General features: G+C 44.8%; 1 protein-coding gene across 1 annotated transcript in view; it reads left to right on the top strand.

The window, feature by feature from the left end:
- Positions 1–27,700, top strand: part of tox2 (TOX high mobility group box family member 2) — a gene marked incomplete at its 5' end in the record, with an annotated part of 118,542 nt that overhangs the window by 40,717 nt on the left and 50,125 nt on the right. The window contains 2 exons of the mRNA XM_080000794.1: positions 4,537–4,629; positions 25,061–25,120. Of these exons, the coding sequence (XP_079856920.1) occupies positions 4,537–4,629; positions 25,061–25,120 (153 nt within the window). The remainder of the gene's footprint in view (positions 1–4,536; positions 4,630–25,060; positions 25,121–27,700) is intronic.

The raw sequence follows: 27,700 nt of genomic DNA on the forward strand, positions 1-27,700 counted from the left end.
TATACACTATGTATACCAGCCACGCCCCCTTACCGTGAAATAACACTATATACACTATGTATACCAGCCACGCCCCCTTACCGTGAAATAACACTATATACACTATATATACCAGCCACGCCCCCTTACCGTGAAATAACAGTATATACACTATATATACCAGCCACGCCCCCTTACCGTGAAATAACAGTATATACACTATATATACCAGCCACGCCCCCTTACCGTGAAATAACACTATATACACTATGTATACCAGCCACGCCCCCTTACCGTGAAATAACACTATATACACTATATATACCAGCCACGCCCCCTTACCGTGAAATAACACTATATACACTATATATACCAGCCACGCCCCCTTACCGTGAAATAACACTATATACACTATATATACCAGCCACGCCCCCTTACCGTGAAATAACAGTATATACACTATATATACCAGCCACGCCCCCTTACCGTGAAATAACAGTATATACACTATGTATACCAGCCACGCCCCCTTACCGTGAAATAACAGTATATACACTATATATACCAGCCACGCCCCCTTACCGTGAAATAACACTATATACACTATGTATACCAGCCACGCCCCCTTACCGTGAAATAACACTATATACACTATATATACCAGCCACGCCCCCTTACCGTGAAATAACACTATATACACTATATATACCAGCCACGCCCCCTTACCGTGAAATAACACTATATACACTATATATACCAGCCACGCCCCCTTACCGTGAAATAACAGTATATACACTATATATACCAGCCACGCCCCCTTACCGTGAAATAACAGTATATACACTATGTATACCAGCCACGCCCCCTTACCGTGAAATAACACTATATACACTATATATACCAGCCACGCCCCCTTACCGTGAAATAACACTATATACACTATATATACCAGCCACGCCCCCTTACCGTGAAATAACACTATATACACTATATATACCAGCCACGCCCCCTTACCGTGAAAAAACACTATATACACTATATATACCAGCCACGCCCCCTTACCGTGAAATAACACTATATACACTATGTATACCAGCCACGCCCCCTTACCGTGAAATAACACTATATACACTATATATACCAGCCACGCCCCCTTACCGTGAAATAACAGTATATACACTATATATACCAGCCACGCCCCCTTACCGTGAAATAACAGTATATACACTATATATACCAGCCACGCCCCCTTACCGTGAAATAACAGTATATACACTATGTATACCAGCCACGCCCCCTTACCGTGAAATAACACTATATACACTATGTATACCAGCCACGCCCCCTTACCGTGAAATAACACTAAATACACTATATATACCAGCCACGCCCCCTTACCGTGAAATAACACTATATACACTATATATACCAGCCACGCCCCCTTACCGTGAAATAACACTATATACACTATGTATACCAGCCACGCCCCCTTACCGTGAAATAACACTATATACACTATGTATACCAGCCACGCCCCCTTACCGTGAAATAACACTATATACACTATATATACCAGCCACGCCCCCTTACCGTGAAATAACAGTATATACACTATATATACCAGCCACGCCCCCTTACCGTGAAATAACAGTATATACACTATATATACCAGCCACGCCCCCTTACCGTGAAATAACACTATATACACTATGTATACCAGCCACGCCCCCTTACCGTGAAATAACACTATATACACTATATATACCAGCCACGCCCCCTTACCGTGAAATAACACTATATACACTATATATACCAGCCACGCCCCCTTACCGTGAAATAACAGTATATACACTATATATACCAGCCACGCCCCCTTACCGTGAAATAACAGTATATACACTATGTATACCAGCCACGCCCCCTTACCGTGAAATAACAGTATATACACTATATATACCAGCCACGCCCCCTTACCGTGAAATAACACTATATACACTATGTATACCAGCCACGCCCCCTTACCGTGAAATAACACTATATACACTATATATACCAGCCATGCCCCCTTACCGTGAAATAACACTATATACACTATATATACCAGCCACGCCCCCTTACCGTGAAATAACACTATATACACTATATATACCAGCCACGCCCCCTTACCGTGAAATAACAGTATATACACTATATATACCAGCCACGCCCCCTTACCGTGAAATAACAGTATATACACTATGTATACCAGCCACGCCCCCTTACCGTGAAATAACAGTATATACACTATATATACCAGCCACGCCCCCTTACCGTGAAATAACACTATATACACTATGTATACCAGCCACGCCCCCTTACCGTGAAATAACACTAAATACACTATATATACCAGCCACGCCCCCTTACCGTGAAATAACACTATATACACTATATATACCAGCCACGCCCCCTTACCGTGAAATAACACTATATACACTATGTATACCAGCCACGCCCTCTAACACGGGTCCTCGCTTATCAACCAATTTGCTTAACGACCTGGTTCTAGGAACAGAACTCGGTCGTTAAGTGAGGAGTACCTGTACAGTATATATAGATTTTTACAACCCCTTGATAATATACGTTTGGGATTGGAATTGGAATCCTCTGTGTGTGTGTGTTTCACAAACTATTATCTACTGCACAAACAAAGGCTTTACTGTGCGTTCATCACCACATTTTGAAACCCCAGAGCGTACCCTTAAGTGCACCTCATGTTGGCACTCTGTTGGCCGGGGGGGGAGGCGGTGAGACTGATGGGCATCCCCCCCGTTATGCACGGTTCCTTTTTTAAAATTCTTTCAATAACGTAACAGAGAGGCACAGGGACGGGCAGCGGACTGGCCTGTATGAGTTGCCGGCTGTACACCCCCCTGCGCCCACACGCGCATACACACACACACCACACACACACACACACACACACACACACACACACACACACACACACACACACACACACACACACACACACACACACACACCCACCTCCAAAAGCACACAATTCACGGCGAGCGAATGGGCATGTCGATGACGACGCTCCCACTTCTCCAGTGGGATCTCCGTGCACGCCAGAGGAAGGAATCGTGGAGGAAGTAGAGGGAGAGCGAGAGACGGGGCGTCCAGCGACGCACCCCTGCTGCGGCTGTGGGCCGTGGTGGTGTAAAGCCCACTGAGCCAAACGTTTCCCCGCTGCCAGCGGCGACTTGTTGTGAATCATTAGCTTCCCAAGTAGCGGCGGCCCGTGCCAGCCCTCCTCCAGGTTGTGTTTCATCACTCCAGCCCTGGGAGGCGGAGGGAGGATCCCGCACAGCTGCTCCGCCGGCGAGGGCCGGGCGGCTGACGCTCAGCCTGGAACGTATGAGTTGTGATACGCCTCACCGGTTGTTTACGTCTGTCGGTAAACTGTTCTTTTCTCTCGCCAGCTGACTAATGATGACCAATCTGACTGTTTGTTTTGAAGTTTAAAAGTGATATCCAAACTTTTGGACGTTTGGGACTTCTACTCCACGACATTTCAGAGCAATTATTAATACTGACTAATTCTGACGCAGTCGCTGAGGTTCTTTATATTTTGAGTGTGGGCGTCCATCAGTGAGCGATGAAATACCGTATTTACTTAAATATAAACCGGTACTCAAATATAAACTGGGCCTTTAATAAATGCTGGGGGTGTGGTTGACACAAACAAATAAAAACCTGCCTCATATACAGACCAGGGGAAAAACCAAGGACGGTGCCTGCTCTATAATGTGCATGCCGGTTAGGCATAACGTACATTTCCACCGCTTTAAATTGATAAATTCAGCATACAATCATGCCATTTTCAACACTTTGTTCTGGATTACTCATTGGAGTGGAGGTTTTTTTTCCATGGTTCCCGTGTTGGTTTTACTGTTTTTATTTTAGACCTATTCGTTTTCGTTAGTTTCTACTTGTATGAAACAAACGCCTCCGCCTCGGATCAGGACAGTGGATATTACCTAATGGAGAGCGAGGCGTGTCCGGTCCACTGTGCGTCCCGACCCATGTCTCCGGACAAAAAAATGATGACATAATGCAGTGCTGAGAAATGACATCTGAGAAATCTCTTGAAATAAAAACAGAGTGTGTTTTTATTTTAAGCACGGCACCCAGACGGAAGTTTAATTTAAATTTCAAAGAAAGTTTTGGTTTGCCATAAGCCTACTTCCAATAAAGGCCTGGTACCCTCTGCAGTTGAGGTAAATATAAACCCCAGTCACTAGTTGAGGGAATACGGAATTTGACTACATGTTTTGGAAGACAAAATATACATATTTTGAGATTTGCGATTTTGATGATTTTCCTCGTGTGACACTGGCTCTAATATACTTGAAAACTCTAGTTGTTTCTAACAATAAGAAAGTTTGCTTTTGCAAGTGTAAACGAGAAAGAACGTAGACTTCAAGTCTCTCTATCTCTCTCTCTCTCTCTTTCTCTCTCCCTCCCCTCTCTGTCCCTCCCTGCCTCACTCGCCCTGTATCTCACCCCTTCCAGAGCAGATACGGACCTGCAGATCGAGGTGTCCGCCTCTACAGTTCCCTGCCCATGCGCCCGAACCCCGACGGCAAAAGACTGCCCTCTACTGGGGTATGTACCACCACTCTCTCACCCCTTTCCGCCCCTCACCCCTTCTCCCTTACTCATACAACCCCCTTGGGACCCTCACCTTTTTCCCCATCAGCAGAGTCAGTGCCATGCTACTGCTTTCCTCCCCACCATAGCTACCCCCACCAGACCTGCTCCGACCAGACCTACTCCCACCAGACCTACTCCAACCCTTTTTTACTCCCATCAGACATTCTCTCTCCAGACCTACTCCAACCAGACCTACCCCCACCAGACCTTCTCCCACCAGACCTACTGCCACCAGACCTAGTTCAACCAGATTTACTCCAACCCTGTTTTACTCCCAACAGACATTCTTCCACCAGACCTTCTCTAAGCAGATCTACTCCCACCAGACCCATTCCAGCCCTGTTTTACTCCCACCTGACATTCTCCCACCAGACCTACTCCAACCAGACCTGCCCCAACGGGACCTTCTCCCACCACACCTGCTCTGACCAGACCTATTCCAACCCTGTTTTACTTCCACCAGACGTTCTTCCACCAGACCTTCTCCAACCAGACCTACCCCCACCAGACCTTCTCCCACCAGACCTGCTCCGACCAGACCTACTCCAACCCAGTTTTACTCCCACCAGACATTCTTCCACCAGACCTTCTCCAACCAGACCTACCCCCACCAGACCTTCTCCCACCAGACCTTCTCCCACCAGACCTGCTACGACCAAACCTACTCCAACCCCCTTTGACTCTCACCAGACCTTCTCCCACCAGACCTACTCCAACCCCGTTTTTTTCCCATCAGACCTGCTCCCACCAGACCTACTCCAATGCTGCTTTACTCCGACCAGATCTTCTCCAACCAGACCTACTCCCACCAAACGTACTCCCACTAGACCTACTCCCGCCAGACCTACTCCAGCCAGATCTACTCCCAACTGACCTACTCCCACCGAATTATCTGTCTGATAGGATGGTTTGGGTGGTACCTACAACCATTCTGCTGTGGCTGAAAGACCACCAAACCACATCCTCGGGCTCTGTGTCTCTACCCACTATCTCCAACCTCCTTATGGGCACGTGCACATGCACCAGGAAACATATGCTTTTTGTCCGTCTGTCTGTCTCGCTGTCTGCCTGTCTGTCTGCAAGCTAGTTATCTCGCTATACTTCTCCTTCTCCATAATTTAAGGGCCCATTAAAGTCTGCGCTCAAGTTTTCATACTGAATCTTCGCCTGATTGCTTTGAAAAAAGGAAGAAAAAAAGGGCGAAGGTACATGGTTTAATTCCAACAGTGGGAATAAAAAAAACTTGGCTGAAGCTACTAGCTACTTAGAAAGTCTACTGAATATTCCCCTCCTATCCCATTCCTTTGTTTTTTGTTTTTTTTCTCTTTCTGTTACCACCGAAATCTATAATAATCTGTCTTGTATGATGAATGGGTCAGTGTGGTGGTCTGTGGTTTATGATATCCAATAGAAGACGGTGTATTTCGTTTATAAATCTGATCACCAGATGCCTTCATGCTACGTAAATGTTGAGCGCTGCTTAAGAGAAATGCCTGGTGGGCAATGAGCATTTTATGGCCTTGGCTGACTTTGTGTTTCGCAGAGCGGCTTGAATAATGAAGGAGGCGGCTCAGAGGGGTGGAGCAAGTAGGAAAGGTGGGTTTTCAGGGCTAGTTTTGGCGATAAGTGGAAAGGGGCATCTTTGACACAAAGAGTATATGCTGTTGTATATAAAATTGAAAAGGTTCTGGTGACACTATCTGCATCTGCTTAATATTACTGTTGCTTGTATTTAAAGCCAATGGCATGTTACAAAACTCCCCCATTGTATTTTTTTTCAAGGGAAATATTACATTTTCTCCTGAAGTTTAATGATGCAGTTCCAGCACTTTGTCAAAGTCAAAGTGCTGGAACAGTTAGTCTGCTTTGTTTGTGAAACGTTTATGGAAAAGAAAAAAAACGAGAGAGTGAAAAAAATGTACTGAGAAAATCATAATTAGAATCTAGCTCACATTGCCTTTATGCAGCCACGTTACCAAGGACAGAAAATGAAAGAACAATAGAGCGAAAAGAGAATTAAATTTCATATGTCTCCTTTTTTTTTTATGTTTCACTCCATGCAAGTGCTTTTTTGAATTATCTCTTCACTGCTCCAGGGTTCAATAAGAGAGAGAGAGAGAGAGAGAGACAGAGAGAGAGAGAGAGAGAGAGGGAGAACAAAAAGAGCAAGAAACCTCAGTAATATTGTTGGTGGGCACCTTTTTTTAATTACAATAGAGATTGTATTGATGTCGCAGGCCACATGTCCTAAATCATTTATCAAGTGGAGGAGTGCTAACAAAGCATTTCTAAGAAAGCCATCCCCTCCTGGGGCCCGGATTCATATGTTATCTAAAGTGAATATTGTAAATGCTGCTCTGTGCAGAGAAGCCACTTACAAATCAGGGGAATAAGCGTCGTGACAGGGGCGTGTGTGAGGTAGCAGAGGTAGATATCCACTGCCATATCTGATCCTCCGCAAATTAAGTTCCCATTATTGAAATTCTATCAAAATCTATTCAGATTTTTTATTTTTTTTATATTTATATATACAGTATATATACTGGAATAAACCACCATCAGAATTGCTTCCATTTCTAAAACCTATACTTTTCGTTTTACTTGACCGAAAATTGAGAAATTATGTAAATGTGATTTGAGAAAATCTGAATTAGGTTTAGGTTGAAATTGGTTTACGTTTAATGCATTCAGGCCGATTCAATGACTCCAATGAAACGATACACCCCTACATACATACACGTGCATGTGAGCGTGTGCAGGTGCGATTCCATCGAAAGGGAGACTGAACGAACGCGGAGGAAAACAAGCGATAATGTCGCAATTTTTCTGTCTCCTTTTGAGGTTTTTCTGTCGTTTCCTTTTGTCTGTTATTACCCGCGTTTAGCTCCAGTGCAGCCGCCGGGTTGGAGCCGAGGAGAAAAAAAAGAAGAAAAACAAAACACGTGCGCGCTCTTGAGACGGAAATCTGACGTTTTTTTTTTTTCCATCGCAGTTATCAGGTGCTGCGGTCAGAGCAGAAGTCAAGGTGCTGGAAGTTTCTACAACCTCAACCCCAGCCCCAGCTCCTGCTCGGAGTGAACTCACCCCCGTCCCCTTCCTCCCCTCCACCTCTTCTTTCTTCGTTATTTTTTTTATTATTATTTTTTTTTTCCCCAATCTCGCCATCTAACTTTTTCTGACTCTCTTTTCTGTCTCTCTCTATTCTGATTCCGGCGGTCTCTCACCTGGCGCTAAGCTCTAATTCAAAGTGCTTTATTGGAATCAGGAGCATGCTGTATGTTTACCGTACATCGCCAAAGCAAATGGTAAAAAACATCAAATCCAATAGAATAAAACTATACATATTATAGATACATAAATGATACATGATAAAAATAGAACATTTTTAACGTTACTGTTAGAAATACATGTCCAGATAAATAAAGATAACCTAATATACAATATATATACAGTATATACATATATACTATATATATATATATATATATATATATATATATATATATATATACTGAACTACTGTATATAGTTCAGTTAGAAGCAGGCCCTACCCGTGAGACTAACCTCAGCCCCCCACCCACCCCTCTCACCCCACTTACCCCCCCGCTCCTCACCTCTGTGTTTCCTGTCAAGGTGCAGTGTCTCCAACCAAACCTCCCACCCACCCAACCAAGCGTTCTGACCTCACAACCTCCCCTCTTCCCCTCCCGTCTCTCTTCCTTCTTCCGTCTCTCTTTTTCTTTCACGCTCTAGTATGGCTCTTAATATCTTCTTCTTTTCTTAAAAAAAAATACAAATAAAATAAAATGCACACACACATGATTTGACATTGAACGGACGAGAAAAATAAATAAATATAAAATGTAAATGTAGCACAGTGGGCTCATCTTCAAAATATGAAAATATCGTTATTGATATTGTGATATCTCACTAGATATCATCAGGGATTTTGGGTTATGGTGATTTCGCAATATAGTTAAATGTTGTCTTTAAGGCTGTGTCACAGTCAAGAAATTACATTTCTGAACTTCAGAGTCAGAAACAGAATCAGTTAAGGAAGGTTTTGGCATGGCGAGGTTTGCCATGTTTCACGGCAGACACGGTATAAAAACAATAAAAAACATAACCTCATGAAAAATGCTGAATAGAAATGGTAACAAAATATAAATGAATAAGCACAAGGCACTTATTTTGTAGTTGTATGCATTCATGTAGCGGTGTGGCTGTGAGTGTGTGTGATTTTAATTGTGTTTTTATTTCTGCACAACCTCCAGACTTGAATATGTGTCTGGAAAAGGGGGGCCGGGCTTGTTTCAGCAGCACCATGGGAGCGCTTTATGGTTTCCCTCATTCTTCGGTGGTCTGAGAGTTCTATATATATATGTTGTTGTTGTTGTTGTTGTTGTTGTTGTTGTTGTTGTTGTTGTCGTCGTCGTCGTTGCTGATGTTTGTTTGAGTCTCGAGACACACTGGAGTAGTTCAGCATCTTCTATAGCACGCAGATGATAGGATCGTTACACACACACACACCCACACACACACACACACACACACACATACACATACACACACTCTTTTTTCACAGGTCCTTTCTCCCCCCACTGCACACTCTCTCTCCCCCTTCTTGTGCTCTCTCTGTCTTTCATTCTGTCTCCTCTTTTCTTATCTGATTTGGAGGCTTGCATAGTCAATTACGTAGGGAGCAACAAAGACGGAGTGTGTGTGTGTGTGTGTTGGGGGGGGGCTCCTTATTCCATATTTTGGTGTGATATTAATATTGCATGAGCGCTATTCTGTGGCGAATATCTAAGAGGCTGCCTATTAAGGAGCAGCAGCAGAAAGGAGACAGACAGACAGACAGTATTCTCTCTCTCTCTCTCTCTCTCTCTCTCTTTCTCTCTCTCTCTCTCTCTCTCACTCTCAAACACACACACACACACACATAAACACTTGGAATCAGGGATCAGGCACAGGTCGTCATAATTAGTGTTTTCTGGATTTATTTTGTTGTGATAATAAGAGTGAGTCATAGCACGGTTTAATCTGTCATGTTTGTTCGTCTCGACACGGCTCGCAGCTCGCTGTACGCGCCCGCTCGCCGTCTTTGATGTCGGAGGAGAATACAGTGACGCTCGGCGGTAATTGAGCTAAGAATGGAATGTGTTTACTAGCCAGCTGAATACATAAACAAAACAAGCGATCGAAAACAAATGCCACTCGCGAAAAAAAAATTAAAAATGAAAATTGGAAGGGAAAAAAATAATCCAAATACAAGCAGGAGAATTTCACTAAATATCATGAGAGTAATTGGGATCCCGATATGCGGGTTGTACTGTATGGAGCACATTCATTAAAGACCTTTGTGATAGTTTTGTGTGATGGGACCTGCCGGGTGATTATAGCATTAATAGATATTAATCTTTGTAAAGCCTTAAATAAATACGTACACAAATACGAGAAATAACAGAAATAGCGAGGCAGTGGCGTCCGGCGTTGGGAGGCCCACTCGCCCCCTGTTTGCTGCCCACGTTTCGGTGGACTCCCTGATCCATTTTTGGTTGTCAATTACAAACCAAAATGTTTACGTTTCCTCTAAGATTATAATATTACATTTCAACAATTGGAAAACTCAGATTGTGCTTCATGAGGAGATGGAATGGCACTACAAGCCCTTTTCGATGTGCGAGATATATAGATATGTATCATGATATTTGTGGTGTGGGGATGGTGCGGTTTGAGCAGCCACACCTGACCTGGATCAAGGTGATTGGGATCAGTGTGGCTGCATACCTGTTGCTCGCTGGTTGGTCTAAGGAGCAACAGGCAAAACCGACATCCCCACACACACTCAGGTTAGGTGCCTGTGTCATGACGTGTGTCTATCTGCCCCTGGGCTAATTCCAACTGGCCTACTCTCTACAATAAATTGGTGTTTACAACCCCGTCTTCCGTGTCTCTGTGCCGGATGGCCCTGAAAACGGCACTTTGGTGATGTGTGGTAGGCGAAACGGCCACACTGGCACCTATACAGGGACTCTCCGGCACGGGGAAGGGACACAGAGGGGCCGTCCAAAGACGCCACCAGTGGGTCAACAGGTGGCCTCAGCACTAACCTTCTCCCAACTGGCAGCAGTAGCACCCAGGGTATCCGGCTGAGGACCGGGAGAGAAGCAGCCACAGCCACCACCACGAGTAACTGCTTGCAGCTAACTCCTCAACCCAGCAGCCACCACCGGGACCAATCAGCAGCCCAGCAGCAAGGCCACCCCTCCAAGCGGCCCCCGCAACAGCCAGGTCCGTCCAAGCCTTCACCAGCCAACACAGCAGCCCCAGCCCCCATGCTCCCATGCTCCGGCAGTCTGTCGTCGCCCTGGGGGAAGGAGGCTGGTTTTTGTGGGGATGGTGTGGTTTGAGCAGCCACACCTGACTTGGATCTGGGTGATTGGGATCAGAGTGGCTGCATAACTGTTGGTTGGTCTAACCAGCAGCAGGTAAAACTCCCATCCCCACACACACTCAGGGTAGGAGCCCGTGTCATGACACATGTCTATCTGCTCCTGGCTAATTCCAACGGGCAAACTCTCTACAATAATCTGGTGTTTACAACCTACCGTCTTCTGTGTCTCTCTGCCAGAGGTTCCTGAAAAGCCACTTGGCTGGCGTGTGGTAGGCGGAACTGCCACAATATTCTATTCATTATGCAAAGGCATCAAACATGCAGTCAATACTGTAATACAACTATTGATTAGAGACAGATAATATTGCAATAATTAAATCGTAATACTACTGTATATGCTGGGCTAGATCCTCGGTGGAAAACATCTTTAAAAAGTTTTAAAAATAATATATGACTATAGTGTTTATCTATCTATCTATCCATCTATCCATCTATCTATCTATCTATCTATCTATCTATCTATCTATCTATCTATCTATCTATCTATCTATCTATCTATCTATCTATCTATCTATCTATCTATCTATCTATCTATCTATCTATCTATCTATCTATCTATCTATCTATCTATCTATCTATCTATCTATCTATCTATCTATCTATCGATCTATCTTTCTCTCTATCTATTGTAGGTATGTATATATATATTTAATAAGTTTCAATGCAGAGAGAAGGTGAATCTACTGGTTTTGACAAACTTCATTCCTCATTCCAAACCAAAATTCTTGAAACAAGTCCAATTGGAGGCACGTGGCATTATCTCACTTCATTGGCAGAATCCTTTATTGGTATTTTCACAGATTTGTATTTCATTTCGGTGTTATCTCAGCGCTCCGAAGCCACCGCCGTCGCATGCGTTCCGCGGTTGCATGGGAGCCGGTTCCAAAGGGGCCGACATGGCCAGTTAACCTGGCAGCTCCACGCCGGGCTCCAAACTGGGCCAGATGCTGAACCAGTGGCTCAGCGAGCGAACAGCAGCGGCAGCTGGAGAGCGGGATTTTAAAGGAGTCTCTTAAAAGGTCGATTCTCCACAGTAATATCATCGCTCATGCCTCAAAGACTCTGGATTAAGGCCCACTTTCGCTCGCTTTAAATGTAACAAATCACAGCCAAAGCCAGCATGAAGAGGGGGATGAAGAAGAGAGGAGATGAGAGAGGGGAGGAAGATAGAGACGTGGTGGTTGAGTAATGGAGAAATAGTCAAGATGGGGGAGGTATGGCGAGATTGGAGGGCAATGGAGATGGAGGCTGTGAGGAGAAGAGGAAAACAGAGAGCGAGTGAGAAGGAGAGAGACGTAGAGAGACAATAAACAGAGGAGTCAGAAAAGGAGGAGAAAGGGAGAAGAGGGGGGCTCAGCATCGCAGCACCTCCCCCTCTATATCAATGTAGTTGGCTTTCTCTGAAATTCAAATGGCGAAGAGGGAGGAAAAAAATAGAAAAAAATGAAATCCTCTGGCTTTGGAGGGGTGGAGGGGTAGGAGGTGGGGGTCTGAGAAAAGGACCTGCCATCTATGTATTAGTGCTCTGTAAATATTACATGAGCTGCACATTCGTTGGCTTGTTTGGCATTACTTCCACTGGATTGGTATATTATTTTAGAAACTATGCCTTGTTTATGGAGAGGCATGACCTACTTCCAGGCACTGCTCTCTCTCTCTCTCTCTCTCTCTCTCTCTCTCTCTCTCTCTCTCTCTCTCTCTCTCTCTCTCTCTCTCTCTCTCTCTCTCTCTCTCCCCCTCCCTCACTCTCTCTCTCGCTCTCTTCTTTCTCTCTATTTGTACCTCTCGCTCTCTTCTCTGTTGCTGCCTGTTTCCTTCTCACCCTCTCTCCCTCTCTCTCCCCCTCTCATTCATCCTTCTATGTGAAATCTCAACTGGTCGTCCCTGCTGAACAATTACGAGGCAGAGAGACTCAAATGGAGATGTTTTTAGAAAACAACATGTGTATAATTAAGGTTTAATGAGCTCTTGTCAGGGTGGAATGTGCAATTAGATTGGTAATAGAAAATTCTGCCTGATTGCTGGTGGCAAGTTGCTGCAGCGGCAGCAAATGAATGAACGCTGAATTATTTTGAGGCCTATTGACAGAGGGAGATAGCGCGCGGGAGTACATTTACATTTAAATACGTGTCTGGGCCCGGGATGCCGGTTCTTTCTCCAGGAAAGCAGGGTTACTGGGTTGTTGTTTTTTTCTTTTTTTTTTCTTCTCTTTCTCTTTTTGCTGTTTCTCCTGCCTGCTCGAAAATTACTGTACTTGTTGATGGAATGTTTGTGCCTATGGGACAGGTGTACCGACAAGGTTGTGAGTGGGATTTTAATGCTGCAGCACGATGAAGCCGCGAATAATGAATGAGTCTTTCATTATCTGTTTATTCCGGCTGCGCAATCAATTACCATGAATTATTGTTTTTAATAGTCAAACAAATACCAGGGCCATCGAACATTATAGTCCAAATAATTGACACTCTACTCTCAAGCAGTGGGATAGTGTTTTCAAAACTATTTTTATTGTGTTTTGCTGTATTAGATGTCAAATATATTTTATCCATATACATACAGTATGTCACTATGGTTGTGAAATTGTGCTATAGCCAGCATGTTATTGTATATTGCATATATATATTTATATGACATTGATATATGTATGATGTATGATATGATATATATGTATAGTTTTGAATTAAGATTCCATTGACTTGTGTCCGCCGTGATCATATGTACGTAACTATGACACAGTTGAAGACAATGACCTGCAGTGTCCTTCAGATGAAATGACATCTGGAAGACAGATGTGTTGCTGTGTTCACGCATAATTTATTCACTTAAAACCAAAAGAAAAATCATTGTTTCAAAAAGAGGTAGAGATGTTTGTGTTCCCCAGCGGGAGCATTGTTCAATCTCATCCCGTCTCGCCTTAAAGAGCTCCCTTGGGTTTCGCTTCCTGGTCCTGTTTGTTTATTTATTTATTTATTTATTTATTTATTTATTTATTTATTTATTTATTTATTTATTTATTATAATTATTATTATTATTATTATTATTATTATTATTATTATTTATTTTCTCGTCTTAACGAGTTAAATAGTATTTTAAAGCTAGGTTATCCTTACCCCACTCCTTCTCTCGTCTTTCCTGACGTTGACTTTCGTTGACTCTGGGATAACGGCGGTTGTTGGCTGGGTGGAAAGGAAGAGGCGCACACAAAATACTGTTTGGCCATTTCTGAATGACTTGTCTGCTCAAAGAGAGGGGCCTTTGTTGGGCTCCTTGGGGAGTGCCCTTGAAAGGCTGCTATTGTGCGGTAGGCAGTATGATATTATTCAAGTGGTTTTAGTAGATTTAATGGAATAAACAGGCATACCTTTCTGAGCTGCATGCGAGGAGAACCAGTCTACCCTGGGAGATCAGAGGGAAGATACAGGAACCACATCTTAAAGGAATTAAGTTGATTTGTTTACCCCCCACCCTGGACAGAAATATATAATGTAAGGGCTTATTTGTGTTGAAAATGTACTTGAGTCCACAGCGTAGCTTTCCTTTCATTATTATCAGCCGTTCAAAGGTGTACCGCTTTGCGACTAAACCTATTCCAGGTTTGTTGTTTTAAGTTGTACCTGCGTTCCACTGCCGAGTCAAGTTTAGGCAGAGTGGACGGTGTTGGATGTCAGCGATGTGTTAGCTTTGTTTTCATTGTGTTAACAGAGGCACAATGCGGCGATTGTTTGGCCATCTGTAACTCTACACCTTGCCAGAGCCACGGGGGTCAGAGGTGGGGGAGATTTGTGTGCGTCGAGCCTGACAAACCGTTTTCGCTTTGAAAGAGCCACAAACCCAGAGAGTAATCCATCCAGCCAGCCATCAAACCCATTCAGTGTCCACATACCGGGGCTACCCATCCACATTAACTCATAAAACACTCATTTCCAAATAAAACTCGTGGAGGGGGTTTTTTCTGCTTCCTCTTTTTCTTCTTCTTCTTCGCTCTTCTGCTACAGTGCTTCGTGATCTGTTAGGGCGGGACCATTCGATTTGATATACATACCGTGGTCTGGGATTATATATAGTTAAGTGTTCTTTAAGGCTGAAATACGGTAAAAAAATGCAGTTTTCTGATCTTCATAGACTGTTCGAGTTGCTCGCCTCGACCGGCTTGGTCATAATATTCACATTAGTAATGGCTGATGACTAATACTGACTCTCAAATGTTTCTTGTGCGTTAAAATCTTGTGAAATAGTCATCCAAAACACTGCCAAATCATCTATATCGAGGTAAAGATATTATTGATATTAGATTTTATTTTATTTTTGACCTTCGCCCTATGATCTATCTTGTATCTAAAACCTGCACACGACGGGCCAGACCATAAAAGCCGAGCACTAAAGCGCGGATGAACGTTATAATATCTCAACGCAGATCGAGGCAATTAAGTCGATCACGAGCGCGAGAGGGAGCGTCTCCTCCGGGAGCTGCTCCACCGCTGGGTTGAACATGGTCCCCGGCTAGACGCTTATTCCATTCTGCACTGCGCTCACCGCTAACAGCCGTGCATGATTTCAGTCGCGCACAATTTGGTCTTTCTGTGTAAAATGCCCCTTTTTTTCCCCGTGTCTTGTGCGAAGTCTCCGCGGATCCCCAATTCTTTTCTCTCTTTTTTTTTGTTCGGCCGAGAGAGACCGGCCACCCTGGTTCTCCTCAGTGGCTCGCGGTGTGTCGTCATTTAGCCGTAATGAAGACCATATTTCATCTGCGTGGAGTTACAGGGAGAGGGGCGTGGCACGGCCGCTCTCTTAGGGGAAAGAAATATTATGGAACGCCTAACTTTGTTATCTTTATCTCACCGGCATCGCAGACTGTGTTATTAAACGGGTTGCAGGGCACATTCACATGCAGGCACACATGCATGTGTTTACACTGAACGCACTCCACTTTAAAGTGCACAATGCATATGTGCCTGACCTCTATATACATATATCTACTGTATATACAGTATATATGTACACAAGGTTACAAAAAGTACATGTGCACGTGTGTTTAACCCCTTAAGCAACACTTAAAACACAGACAGCAGCAGCGCAATGATACAGTGCATATCGATGTGCACAGAGAACCCTGCACAAATATACAATATATGCACACGCACACACACGCACGCACACACACACACACACATACACACACAGGCAATCCATAACTACTCTCCAGCCGACCATCCCCCATACTCGGTGTGTGTGTGTGCGTGTGTGCGTGTGTGTGTGTGTGTGTGTGTGTGTGTGTGTGTGTGTGTGTGTGTGTGTGTGTGTGTGTGTGTGTGTGTGTGTGTGTGCGCTCGTGCCAGCCAGCCAGCCAGTCAGTGAATGCTCTAATGGCCACAGTCCAACACAGGTACTCTGGCTGCTGCCTTTCTCCATGTGCACGTTGACTGACATGCGATTAGTTACACTGGGGGAAGGAAACTTGGGCAGATTGGAGCTCAAACCATGAAAGGAGCGAAGGGGAGGGGAGGGTCGGTCTGCTCCGCTCCACTCCTCTCCTCCGTCTCCCACCTCATTTCTTTCTAAATTTAAAACATCCGCGGCCAGTAATTACAGAGTACATCTTCTGCTACACAATACATGCGTACAGTAAAGCCACCAAGTCAGGTTACCAGTGAAAAGTAAACATTTCTTTTTTTACTAAACCTATAATTGGGTAAAGAGAAGGGAACTATTTGCTTTGACAGGGCTTCCAGCATTAAAGTAATTTTCCCTGTGATACCAAAATGCATGAAATGATTTTCAAAATGCTGGTTTGTTAAGTCTGAAGTTATCTTAGTCATCTCTAAATATAATAGCATATATTTTTTAGATGATCTCAGAATACCCGCTAGTAAAATGTAATTTATATGCATTATGAATTCAAACACAGTGTGTTTGGAGATATCTTTGTTAACTATCATAGCTAGGAGATCCTATTGATTCTGGGTTTGAAAGCTTGGAGCCACTGGCGGCCGAACAAGTCCAAGGAATATTTGTTTCCTCACACTGTCAAGGTATATGATTGTAGGAATTATTATTACAGTATTACAATATTACAGTATTTTCAAGTGTGCTCACATTAGCGCCATTACGGTAATGTATGCAACACTTGTAACAATGATCTACAAGCTTTACTTTAATGTCAGTTATGTCTCTATGGAAGAAGATAAATTCCATCGCTCTCTGTGGACGCCAGTCTATGCACCATGTGTTTAGGGACCGTCATTAAATACCCTTATTATTAACTACCCTCAATAACTAAAATCATATTCAATAATTTAGTTGGTAAACTTAGATATTCAATAGCATCACGACTATAAGGTGGAGAGAAAAAGGTCCACCCTTCCACCGTGCTCCACCTTTAATTAAATGACGAGTTAACAATGGGATGATCTCCGCCGACCTGATGAATACCAGGGTGGGGGGAGTTTAAAACACTCTTATTTCTAGCATCTATGAAATTGGAATCGGGTGTGATCATGTTTTATTTCCCGTTACATATGCTTCGTGCACCCCGAAGGAGGGCTCGGTGTTGATGGGATGCACCGTGCGTACCCAGCGATTTTGAAACGCAGGCCTGGACGCGGACGCCCGGTTGAGGGGTTTGGAAATAAGCTGTTTTATTATTGTGCCGCGCTCCACTCAACAGTTGTTCTATAACCTCGATGCCTGTGGTGTACTTCCTGCATCAAACTGACATCGGCTTGGCTTTACGCAAACACGGCGCTATTTATAGCCTCTCTCTCTCAACCCCCTTTTTTTCTGTCCTCCATTCTCTCTCTCGCTCTCACTCTCCCTCTCCCTCGCTCCGTCTCCCCGGCTCAGTCTCCCTCACATATACTGTAATTATATATCTCTATATCTAATTACGCATCTATATTATCTCTGGCTTATAATAATTCTATATATGGAAGCCTTGTTTGCCCGTGAGGCTCCCCCCGGAGGAGAGCATCGCCATAGTGTGTTTCCCCCACCCTACATGTTTGTTCTCCCTCTTTATTCTGGATATCCCGGATTTGCATTCCCGCGCCGCGCCCGCTCGCGCGTTTGTCTGAACAAGCTCCGCCGCAACTATCGACGCCCTGCTCCCCTTCCTCTGCGATCCGCCGCTTTTTCCCGCTGCTCCCTATTACTTCTCCACTGTCTCACATGTCTCTCTCTCCTCCTTCCCCAAGTGTTGCGTTCCACCTCTCTCACCTTCACCCTTTTCTCTCTCCCTCTCTTTCTCCCTCCCTCTCTCTCCCTCCCTCTCTCGCTCTCCCTCCCTCCCTCTCTCTTCTCTCTCCCCACTCCCTCTCTCTCACTCTCTCTCTCTCTCGCTCTCTCTCTCTCCCTCCCCTCTCTCGACCCTTCTCCCCTGTCTGTGTTTTTCTTTTGCTGAATTGTTTTGCTGTAGATTTGACCGCTATGATTAATGACCTCAAAGCCTCAGAAAAGCAAACAGAGGGAGAGACGCCAAACTTGCCCTTCTCGCGCACGCCGCCATCTTCTCATAATGCCGGCGCTCGCGTTGCGCACGTTACGGGCGATAACGGCAGATCCACATGATACGACGTTGATTACATATGGCAGAGATGACTGTGTACATGCACAAAGCAACGCTCTTCCAGGCCACGGCGTTCTTCAGGCAGACGGACGCAGACATGCTTTTGTCGTTCGCTTTTCATTCTGGAATAATAAATGCATTTATTATATAGATAGATCAGGGGTGCCAACACTTTTTTGTACCTTGCATCACTGCATGAACACATGGCACAATACAATAAAATACATTTATGGTCACTACCTTACTCTGATGACTTGCACTGAAGGGAGTCGGCCAGGGTTGCATAGTCCGGACAGGAGCTGCTGGTAGCCAGCCTCAAGCAGGCTTCCAAATGATCATCAGTCATGGTGGAACGCTATTTGAACTTAATAATCTTCATGTGGGAAAAGCCTGACTCGCATAAATAAGTAGAGCAGAATAATGCAGTCAAGGAGGGAGCACATTTCCTCATGTTTGGGTACTTTTCCTCTGTGAGTAAGTTCCAAAACTGTCCATGAGCCCTGGACTTGAGCTGAATGTCAGCCTGTAGTGTGAGCATCTCATCCTCCACTGCAGATGGGTTCAGATGAAACACAGTGTTGCAATTTTTGATGCGCGTGAATCAACCTCAACGTCTTCCCTAAATGAGTAGCACATAAATGTAGCGATTGGCTCGAGTAGAGCAACGTCTTGAAACCCTTTGTCAAAGTCTGACAGTTTTCCATCTGCTCTGTGTAGCGCCCACTGTCAAGTTGCGCACACGCCTTCCCTTGGGTCTCCAGCTCTGATGCCAGGTTTTGAATGTTCCCAAATCATGGGGAGACAGAAGTTGCATTTTTCGTTTGAAGGCATTAACTGAACTGATCGTGTTGACCACAGTTTTGTCTTTTGCTTGCAGCTGTAAATTGAGCTCATTCAACGTGTTGGTCAGATCGGTTAAAAATGCTCTGTCTAGCAGCCACTGATCGTCATTAAGTTGTTTGTATTCTGCATTTTTACTGACAAGGAGAAACTCCTTTATCTCCGGACAGGGCTCTCGAAATCTCTGCAGGAATTTCCCCCTACTAAGCCATCTCACGTTAGTGTGTAGCAAGAGGTCAGAGTAGTTGCAGTCAGCCTCCTCCAGATGTGCACGGAACAGCCGTCGTTGAAGAGCCGTCGCTCAAATAGAACAGGCGATTTTCATCGCCACATCCATGATCTCTTTTATGTTTAGCATTTTTGCACATAATGCTTGTTGGTGTTATGCAGTGGTAGTTAAGGAAGTCACGCTTGTTCCGCAAAGCATTGTCCTCCCTGCACTTGGTAATAAATCCATTCAAGGGGCCCACCATTGCGGGCGCACCGTTCGTGGTGATTGACATCAATTTACACACTGGTTGCTGGGTTTTGTCGATAAAGTTTTTGTAAGACTGAAAAATTTCCTCTCCCCGCGTGTGTTCTTTCATGGGCAGTATTGTGAACAGCTCCTCTTTTGCCGTCATATCTGTAAACACCATCCGAATAAAAATGCACAGTTGGGCTGTTTCACCTATGTCCGTAGACTCGTCTACTTGCAATGAGAAACACTCACAGTCCACGACGTCCTTCCAAAGCTGCTGTGTCAAATCATCGCCCATTACTTCACAGCGCCGTGTAACTGCACTTCTTGAGAGCTGAAGAGCTTTGATTGAAGGTAATATTTCTGGTTTATTTTTAAAGTCCCGAAACAACGAGTCAGCTGCCTCAACAAAGGCCTCTTTCACCATCTCTCCGTCTTGGAAGGACTTCTCACGCTTAATGATGGCGTGACTCACCCGGAACACACACGGATGCTTCCGTGGCTGCCTTTTGCTTTTGGATTCAGCTGTGTGAAAAATGGCCGCCGTCCGATGAACTGCGATTTCAGTTCAGTCACCTTTCTCTTCCTCAGCTCGCTCTTCGGAGGGAAATCAGTGTCGTATTTTTTTTTATCAACAGTTCGAAAGTGCATATCCACAGATCAGACAAACGCACTTTGAGTATGACATGGTGAAAAAAAAAGTCCTCCTCCCATTCCGCATGGCAGTGGTAAGCTTTTGGTTTCTTATTCATATTTATATCCCTTCTTTAGTAGATATAAATTGGAAGGCTAACTAGCTCACTTAGCTCGCTAAGGTTTTGCAGTAGCCCACACGCTTCCTAGGTGGTGACCCGTGTGTTAGAAGAGAGGAGATCTAAGTAGTTGTGATTGTAACCCAATGAACAAAGTTTTAAGCAACATTAGACTGGCCGCCCTGTACGTCAATCAAGTGGCAAATGCCAAGTGGAGGATAGATGATAGGCTATTGACTCACTGATTGATTGATTCACTACCTTCACGGTGGCACATTGCACTGCTGCCTCACAGCAAGAAGGTCCTGGGTTCGATTCCCGCCTGGGGCGCTGTTGGCACCGTGCTCCGGCGGGTTATCTTCCAAATAGGAGCCTTTCTGTGTGGAGTTTGCATGTTCTCCCCGTGCTCACATGGGGTTTCCTCCACCTAACGTCAGTAAGGACCCCCCCCCCCAAAAAACATGCACACATCATCATCTGACCAGCGATGGACACTCATCACCAGGTCCCCGGGCGCGTCCACGTATGCTGCCCACTGCTCCTGGCTGTGGCCCCGGAGGAAGGACAAGCCAGGATGGGTTAAACGCAGAGGCCTCATTTCACCGGCCACCATCCAAAGCATGTGTGCGTGCGTGTATGTGTTGTAGTGTGGTGTGTTGTGTGACAAATAAAGATTGCTCTTCTTCTTATATAGATATAGGATCTATATATAGGATTCCTGTCGAAAGATTCCATCCAATACTATAGGAAGTATCGTGAAAAAAAAAGGAAAGTATTTTTTTTGAAGAAGGGAGTCCTCAGAGTTCAGAGTCACCTTCGGAACAGAATCCCTTAAACCGAGAGGAATTAAGTGCCTTGCTCAAGGACACCGCAGCGGGCCGCTCGACCGAAACGACTGGAAGCCGAACTCCTGAACCGGCTCCCGACAATCTCACCCTGATTCGAGAGTCAAATTAAAGACTTACTGTTGGCAACGGGCGACGTCTTCTCGGGCCCCGTCTGAGGTGATTTCCCTGTTTAAATAACAGTTCAGAAAGGAATGGAACAAAAAAAAAAAGAGAAAAAAGAAAAGTATTTTCAGTGCGGGCCGAACACAGAACATCTGACCGCCATCTCTGCTCTCTTATTACGTTTCCCCCCTTCAAGGCAGGTTGGTGGATGCACATTTGGGAATGTAAACAGGCTAAGCCACGGCAAGCAAGCAGAACAAGTAGTATGTGAAGAGTATAAGCCGTGGGCCTGTTTATTTCATATTTAAACAAGTTAAAGGCGCTTTCAGTTAATTCATAGTGTTCTTTGCCACATAACACGGGGAGCTCATGTCAGCAAATCTTTTTTTTGTTTGTTTTTTTTTGTCGGCTTTGAGCAATAATCACATTCTGTTTTGTATCAAAGAAGCAATCCTGTTATTATCTAATCACGTTGAATTCACTATGTCATGTCCCACTCTACTATAATATCCTATAAACTCTATTTACATTCACTGGGTCACCAAACAGCCTGAAAATGCATATGAGAGTGTGTCTGTATTTGTTGTACAACTTTTAATGCCGCGGTTTCTGCAGATTTTACTGTAATTCATGAAAATGATTTTCTATGGTCAATTGCGCTGCAGCATACCCAGTGTTGGGGCAAAGGTATTGCAAGTGTGTGGCGATGGTATCCAAATAATCGATAATAATCCGGATGCTTCCCGAAAACATGCACTTTATCCATCCCTGATTGCTTTTTGGCGACAAGGTAAAGGGCTAATTATGATACTTCCTCTGAATTATGGTGTTATTCTGTCCTTTTTTTTTGGACTATTATCAATAGACGTATGGCCACAGACTCTTCTCTTAGACATGTAATAGTATTCTATTTTCTCTTTTGCTGGGTCATTGTGCATCTGGCAAATGCAAATAACCTCTGCCAACCTCTTTTGGTATTTGATTACGACTGGATGTAAAAGTGTTTCCAAGGAGCAATAAAGAAATTCATTCCCTTTTCTCTGCAGAATGCAATGATTGTTCCTCCGCTGAGCTAATGGTGCTATCAGGCAGAAATCATTGTGCTGGAAGTAACATTCCCATTGCGGGCTGAATGATAATATGTAAAGATGGGTAGTGGGATTCCAAATTGCGTCTTGTTTCAGGTTATTACCTTTGTATTTCAGTTTGTCTGCTACTTTTTTGTTGTTATTTTTTTTTTTTTTATCTCAATGTGAGGAAAATAAATAAACAATATGAAAACCCATATACTTTTTAAGAGTTGTTGCTGGATATTACATTGAAAAAGGGATTTTAAGAAATATCATTTAAAACATCCCATTTACTTCATGTGTGCCTGCGTGCGCCAAATATAGCATTTATAGACAAGGCTGCATTCTGGCTTCTAAATGTTACACATTTGTATTTAAAGGCAGATTATCATCAACATTCACGATATTAGATCTTGGGCTTTTGTTTGTTTTTGTTTTGTTGACTTTTGAGAAATTGGCAATTCATAGTACACACACATCCGTTGCAACCTGGTAAGGGAATGCAGATGCAAATCAGGTGAAGGTAAATCTGGTACCAATACAAAATGTGGTGTCAGCGTTCATGTTTATTTAATACCGTAAACGGTACCTTACAAATAAATGAAGCCTCATCAATAAATAAATCATTACAGTAATTCAGCCGTATCAATCGACATATATCCATTGAAACACACTGTGGGTTGGACCCCCAGTGTGCCCTGGAACAGTCTGAGAGACACCTCTACGAGTTCTGGCACAAGTGGCACGAGTAGCTCGGGTCCCGATCGGTCCTCCCCTTCGCTCCTCGCTCACTGGACGTTGCTGTAGCGTTGCTAATTCATCTCAGCTCGTGCTGGCCGTGTAGCGCTGTGTTTTGCTTTCTCATAAACAGCGAGTGCCAAATAGTGTCAGACAGCGAAGCAGAGAAGGCCTGTGGGAGCCTGTGTGTGTGTGTGCGTGTGTGTGTGTGTGTGTGTGTGTGTGTGTGTGTGTGTGTGTGTGTCTGCTTGCGTGTGTGTGTTTCACGCTCCAACCCTGTGGCTTTGACCCCAGTGTTAATCATAGCTACAGCCAGAACAACCACAGGCACTATCGCTGCTACTGCTACTGCTGCTGCTGCTGCTGCTGCTGCTGCTGCTGCTGATGCTGATGCTGCCCATTCATGTTCCGACTGTGTATATATGTTTCCCCCTCATTCCTCCTTAACGCCCATCTCGCCTTCTCTCTCTCTCTCTCTCTCTCTCTCTCTCTCTCTCTCTCGCTCCCTCCCCATTAGCTCAGGGGCACAACCCCGTCGGTCTGCCCCCCGCCCCCATCCCTCCATCACCCTCCTAACCCCTCTCTTTTCCCAGGCCGGGGGAATCAGTGTTGAATGTTGGGGCTAGCCCCTGCTTAGCGTCTCAGCGGGCCTCCTCTCGTAATAGTGTAAAAGCGCTGAGGGCGGGTTGAGCCCCTTGGCCTGGACGCGGCCTCGCTCAGTTGCCGGCTCGCCGGTGGGCCGCACAGAGTCAAAGGGCGTCCGTGTGATTTAATGACTGTACGCGCAGGCGGTCAGTTGCCTGATGACCTTATTAGTTTAGCCCGGGTAGCGCTGGATGGCCAGCTAAATGATCACCTGTCAGAAGGACTGTGTAATGGTTGACCGGGGTATCGCCTGACGGGTCGACTCGTGGTTAGCCGTGTATGGGTAATGGATGCCGGATGATTTGATGATTGGCTTGGTGGTGGCTCATACACAGACTTGTTGTATTCCCAACGTGGCAATTATCTCTGTGTTTGCATCTATTTATTTTATCACCTGGGGATACGCAAGGGATGTAGGATGTTGTAGGATTCACACACACACGCAGGCATGCGCGCACACACACACACACACACACACACACACACACACACAAGCATGCATGCGCCGGCTGGGGCTGCAGGAGAGCAGCACGTGTGTGTGTGGAGTGTGTGAGTTACATCAGCTTTGACAGTGTCTTATTATACGTATCTCTAATGAACTGTAATTACCGACAACTGGCAGAGCCATGGAGGTCCACAAGATGTGTGTATGTGCGGGTGTGTGTGTGTGTGAGTGTGTGTGAGTGCGTGCGTGCGTATGTGTGCTTGCGTGCGTGTGCGTGCAGAGATGCTGCATTACACCGTCTCTGATTCTGTTTTGTTTTTTCTCCTCCTCCTTCTTCTTCTTCTTCTTCTTCTTCTTCTTCTTCTTCTTCTTCTTTCTTTCCTTCTCCATTCCAATTCTCTCTCTCAACTCCATCTCCCCACCCTTCCCTCTTCTCCTCTCCCCCTCTCCTCTCTTCCCTGCAGTTTGATGGTGAAAACATGTATATGAATGAAAACAACCAAGAGTTCCTCTCCCCAAACCAGGTAAGTTGTGGTCCGTTCCTCAGCCTCCTCTCTCTCTCTCTTTCCTCTCGGTCGTGCTTCACCTAAAGCTCGTTGGATTGCCATGACCCTTTTTTTTTCCAGCCTAGATCGTGCTACTTTCTCGGTCTCTCCGTCACGTTTCTCTCTCTCGCTTGCTCTCTGTCTCTCTCTCTCTCTCTCTTTCTCTCTCTCTCTCTTTTTCCGAGATTCTCCTTTCCCTTTTACTTTAATTACCCAAAGGGCAGAAAATAGTCAAAACTCGCCACTAAGAGACGGCAGACAGAAGACGTTGAAGTCAACCTGTGACATCAATGTGTTCATCAGTTACTTTCAGTTTGGAGTTACACGGTGGTGACACGATCGCACGAATCAGAGATCAATTATGAGGAGAGATTCTATAAAACGCACAAACTAGGAATATGGGACACATTACTGTCTGCTTCAATCAGTTCACAGCTGTATGCATTTAACCTCCTGTTGTAATTGCTTGTTGTAATATTCAGATGTATTTCACATTTTTTTATTATGAATTATTCAGAATTATCGGAATGATTGAGCCTTAAGTCTCCAAGAGCATGTGTTTTTATATATATATATATATATATATATATATATAAAATACATTTTTGATTTTCTGCCCACCCCAACCCCCTCCCCACACACCAAAAAAAGAGATACTCTGCTGGATCGTGATCCTAGCTGAACATAATGTAAGGGTTTAAGACGGCAGGAACAGCATGTCCATGTGCTTTGTTGCAGTACATGGCAACAGTGCCAAAGTAATACAATGTGGCCCAGCTGGTAGGGAACAACTGGGGGACCATATGGTTGTGTTTGAAGAGAGGGATTTGTGGAGTTTTGGAATAAGCTCGACTGACACACTCAGGGGAACGGGGAATTTGTCCTTGTCAATTGCAATTATTAGAACCGACCCCTGGGCTACAGCAGTTCTACATTTCTCAGCGTCACTTTTCCTTTTTTTTTTACTCCATTTTTTTCCTGGAGGCCCTCGGTCACTGAGAGTCGGGCAGCAGGGGGAAAAATGGCTCTTCCGCACCGACCGAAGTGAAGCCACCTGATTTCGGGAGAGCTCTTTAAACACGACTGTTTCGGGGCAATTTACGAGAGAGAAAAAAAAAAAAAAAAAACCCTGACGTGGCTTATGTGTTTTTTATTAGATTAATATCCTGTTTGGAACGGCGGATGGGGATAGGAAGCGTCCCTCCTTCGGGCAGGGGTTGCTTCTCCCGCGGGTTGAATGGCGGATCAGCGGCGTCATCGTACTCCGTCTGGTCTGCGGCGTTGACTTGAGGATGAGGCTTTCTTCACTTGTCAATTAACACCGGAAGGGCAAGACAGGTAGAGAGAGGGAACCGGAGAGAGAGAGAGAGAGAGAGAGAGAGAGAGAGAGAGAGAGCCATGGCCATGGGTCAAGAGAGGGCGCGGCCTTTACTCGGGATCTCTGCCTATTTGACTATTTTGACATGTGCCTCGCTCTGTTCCACGCTCCAGCGAGTAAGCGCTCTCCCTTCATCTGACGCTCGGGACCGGGGAGGCCCCCGGGGGCCCACACCCCCTCCTCTAACGAAGCACAGGCCCGCCGTATAAACGGCCCGCGAACGCACAGATTCCAATGCAAAGGAGTTTGAATTCGGCGGAGGAGGAGAAGGACGATGTCTCGTTGACAAATGAGAGCCGCATACATCCGTGGTTTGGATTTTTAGCTTTAAGCTCCGACCCAAAGCGGACGGTGAATATCCGCTGTGTAAAATATGTCGACAAAGAGTGTGGGCTACACCACCAACTTTACTTATTTAATTATTTATTTGTTTGTTTGTTTGTTTGTTTTTAAAAACGCGTTATGCCAGCGAGTCTATTGACTGGACTTATTTTATTTGGGATAAAAGTATAAGCAAAAGCAGCCTACTTTTCACTCAAAAAACTATTATGAACATGCATGCCTTGATGATGTCATTCCCTATCTAGCCTGCCCGTCAACTGTTTTTAAAGCTCAATAAACACAGATAGTATGTGACCGGAATTTCTCCCATTTGTCCGAGGCGTTGAAATGTTCCAGGACACGTTGGCCGGCACCACTTTTTTTTCTCATGGAAACTGTGGTGAAAAACCGTCGGTTTATTTATTTTTGCGGCAACAAGAGGAACGGGGAAAGACATTTTGAACAGTAATGGATTGTCTATTTGCAAACGTAACTGAATAACTCATTACGTGAACTCCAAAAGTAACACGTTGCATTACTCCTTACGACAAAAAAGTAATCTGAGTACTTGTAACGGCGCTACCCCCGGCGCGGTTCCTCGTACGCCTGGTGATTGGGTATCCGCGCCACCATTCCCAAACCGGACTGGAGAGTAGAAGCCCGACGTGCTTCTCCGTGACGTCTCCGTGTTCGCACCTGAGTCGTCCTCGATTCACTCTGGCTTTAACGAAAACAAACGACGCCGCCTGTAGCTTCCTGCTCCCTGTCTGCTTGCACTTCTATTATCTCACTTCACTTCTACCGTTTTATCTCTCTCCGTCTCTTTGTGTGTCTTTTTCAACCACATCCCTCTCCCTCTC

Source organism: Zeus faber, assembly GCF_960531495.2.
Source record: "Zeus faber genome assembly, chromosome: 5".
NCBI lineage: Eukaryota > Metazoa > Chordata > Actinopteri > Zeiformes > Zeidae > Zeus > Zeus faber.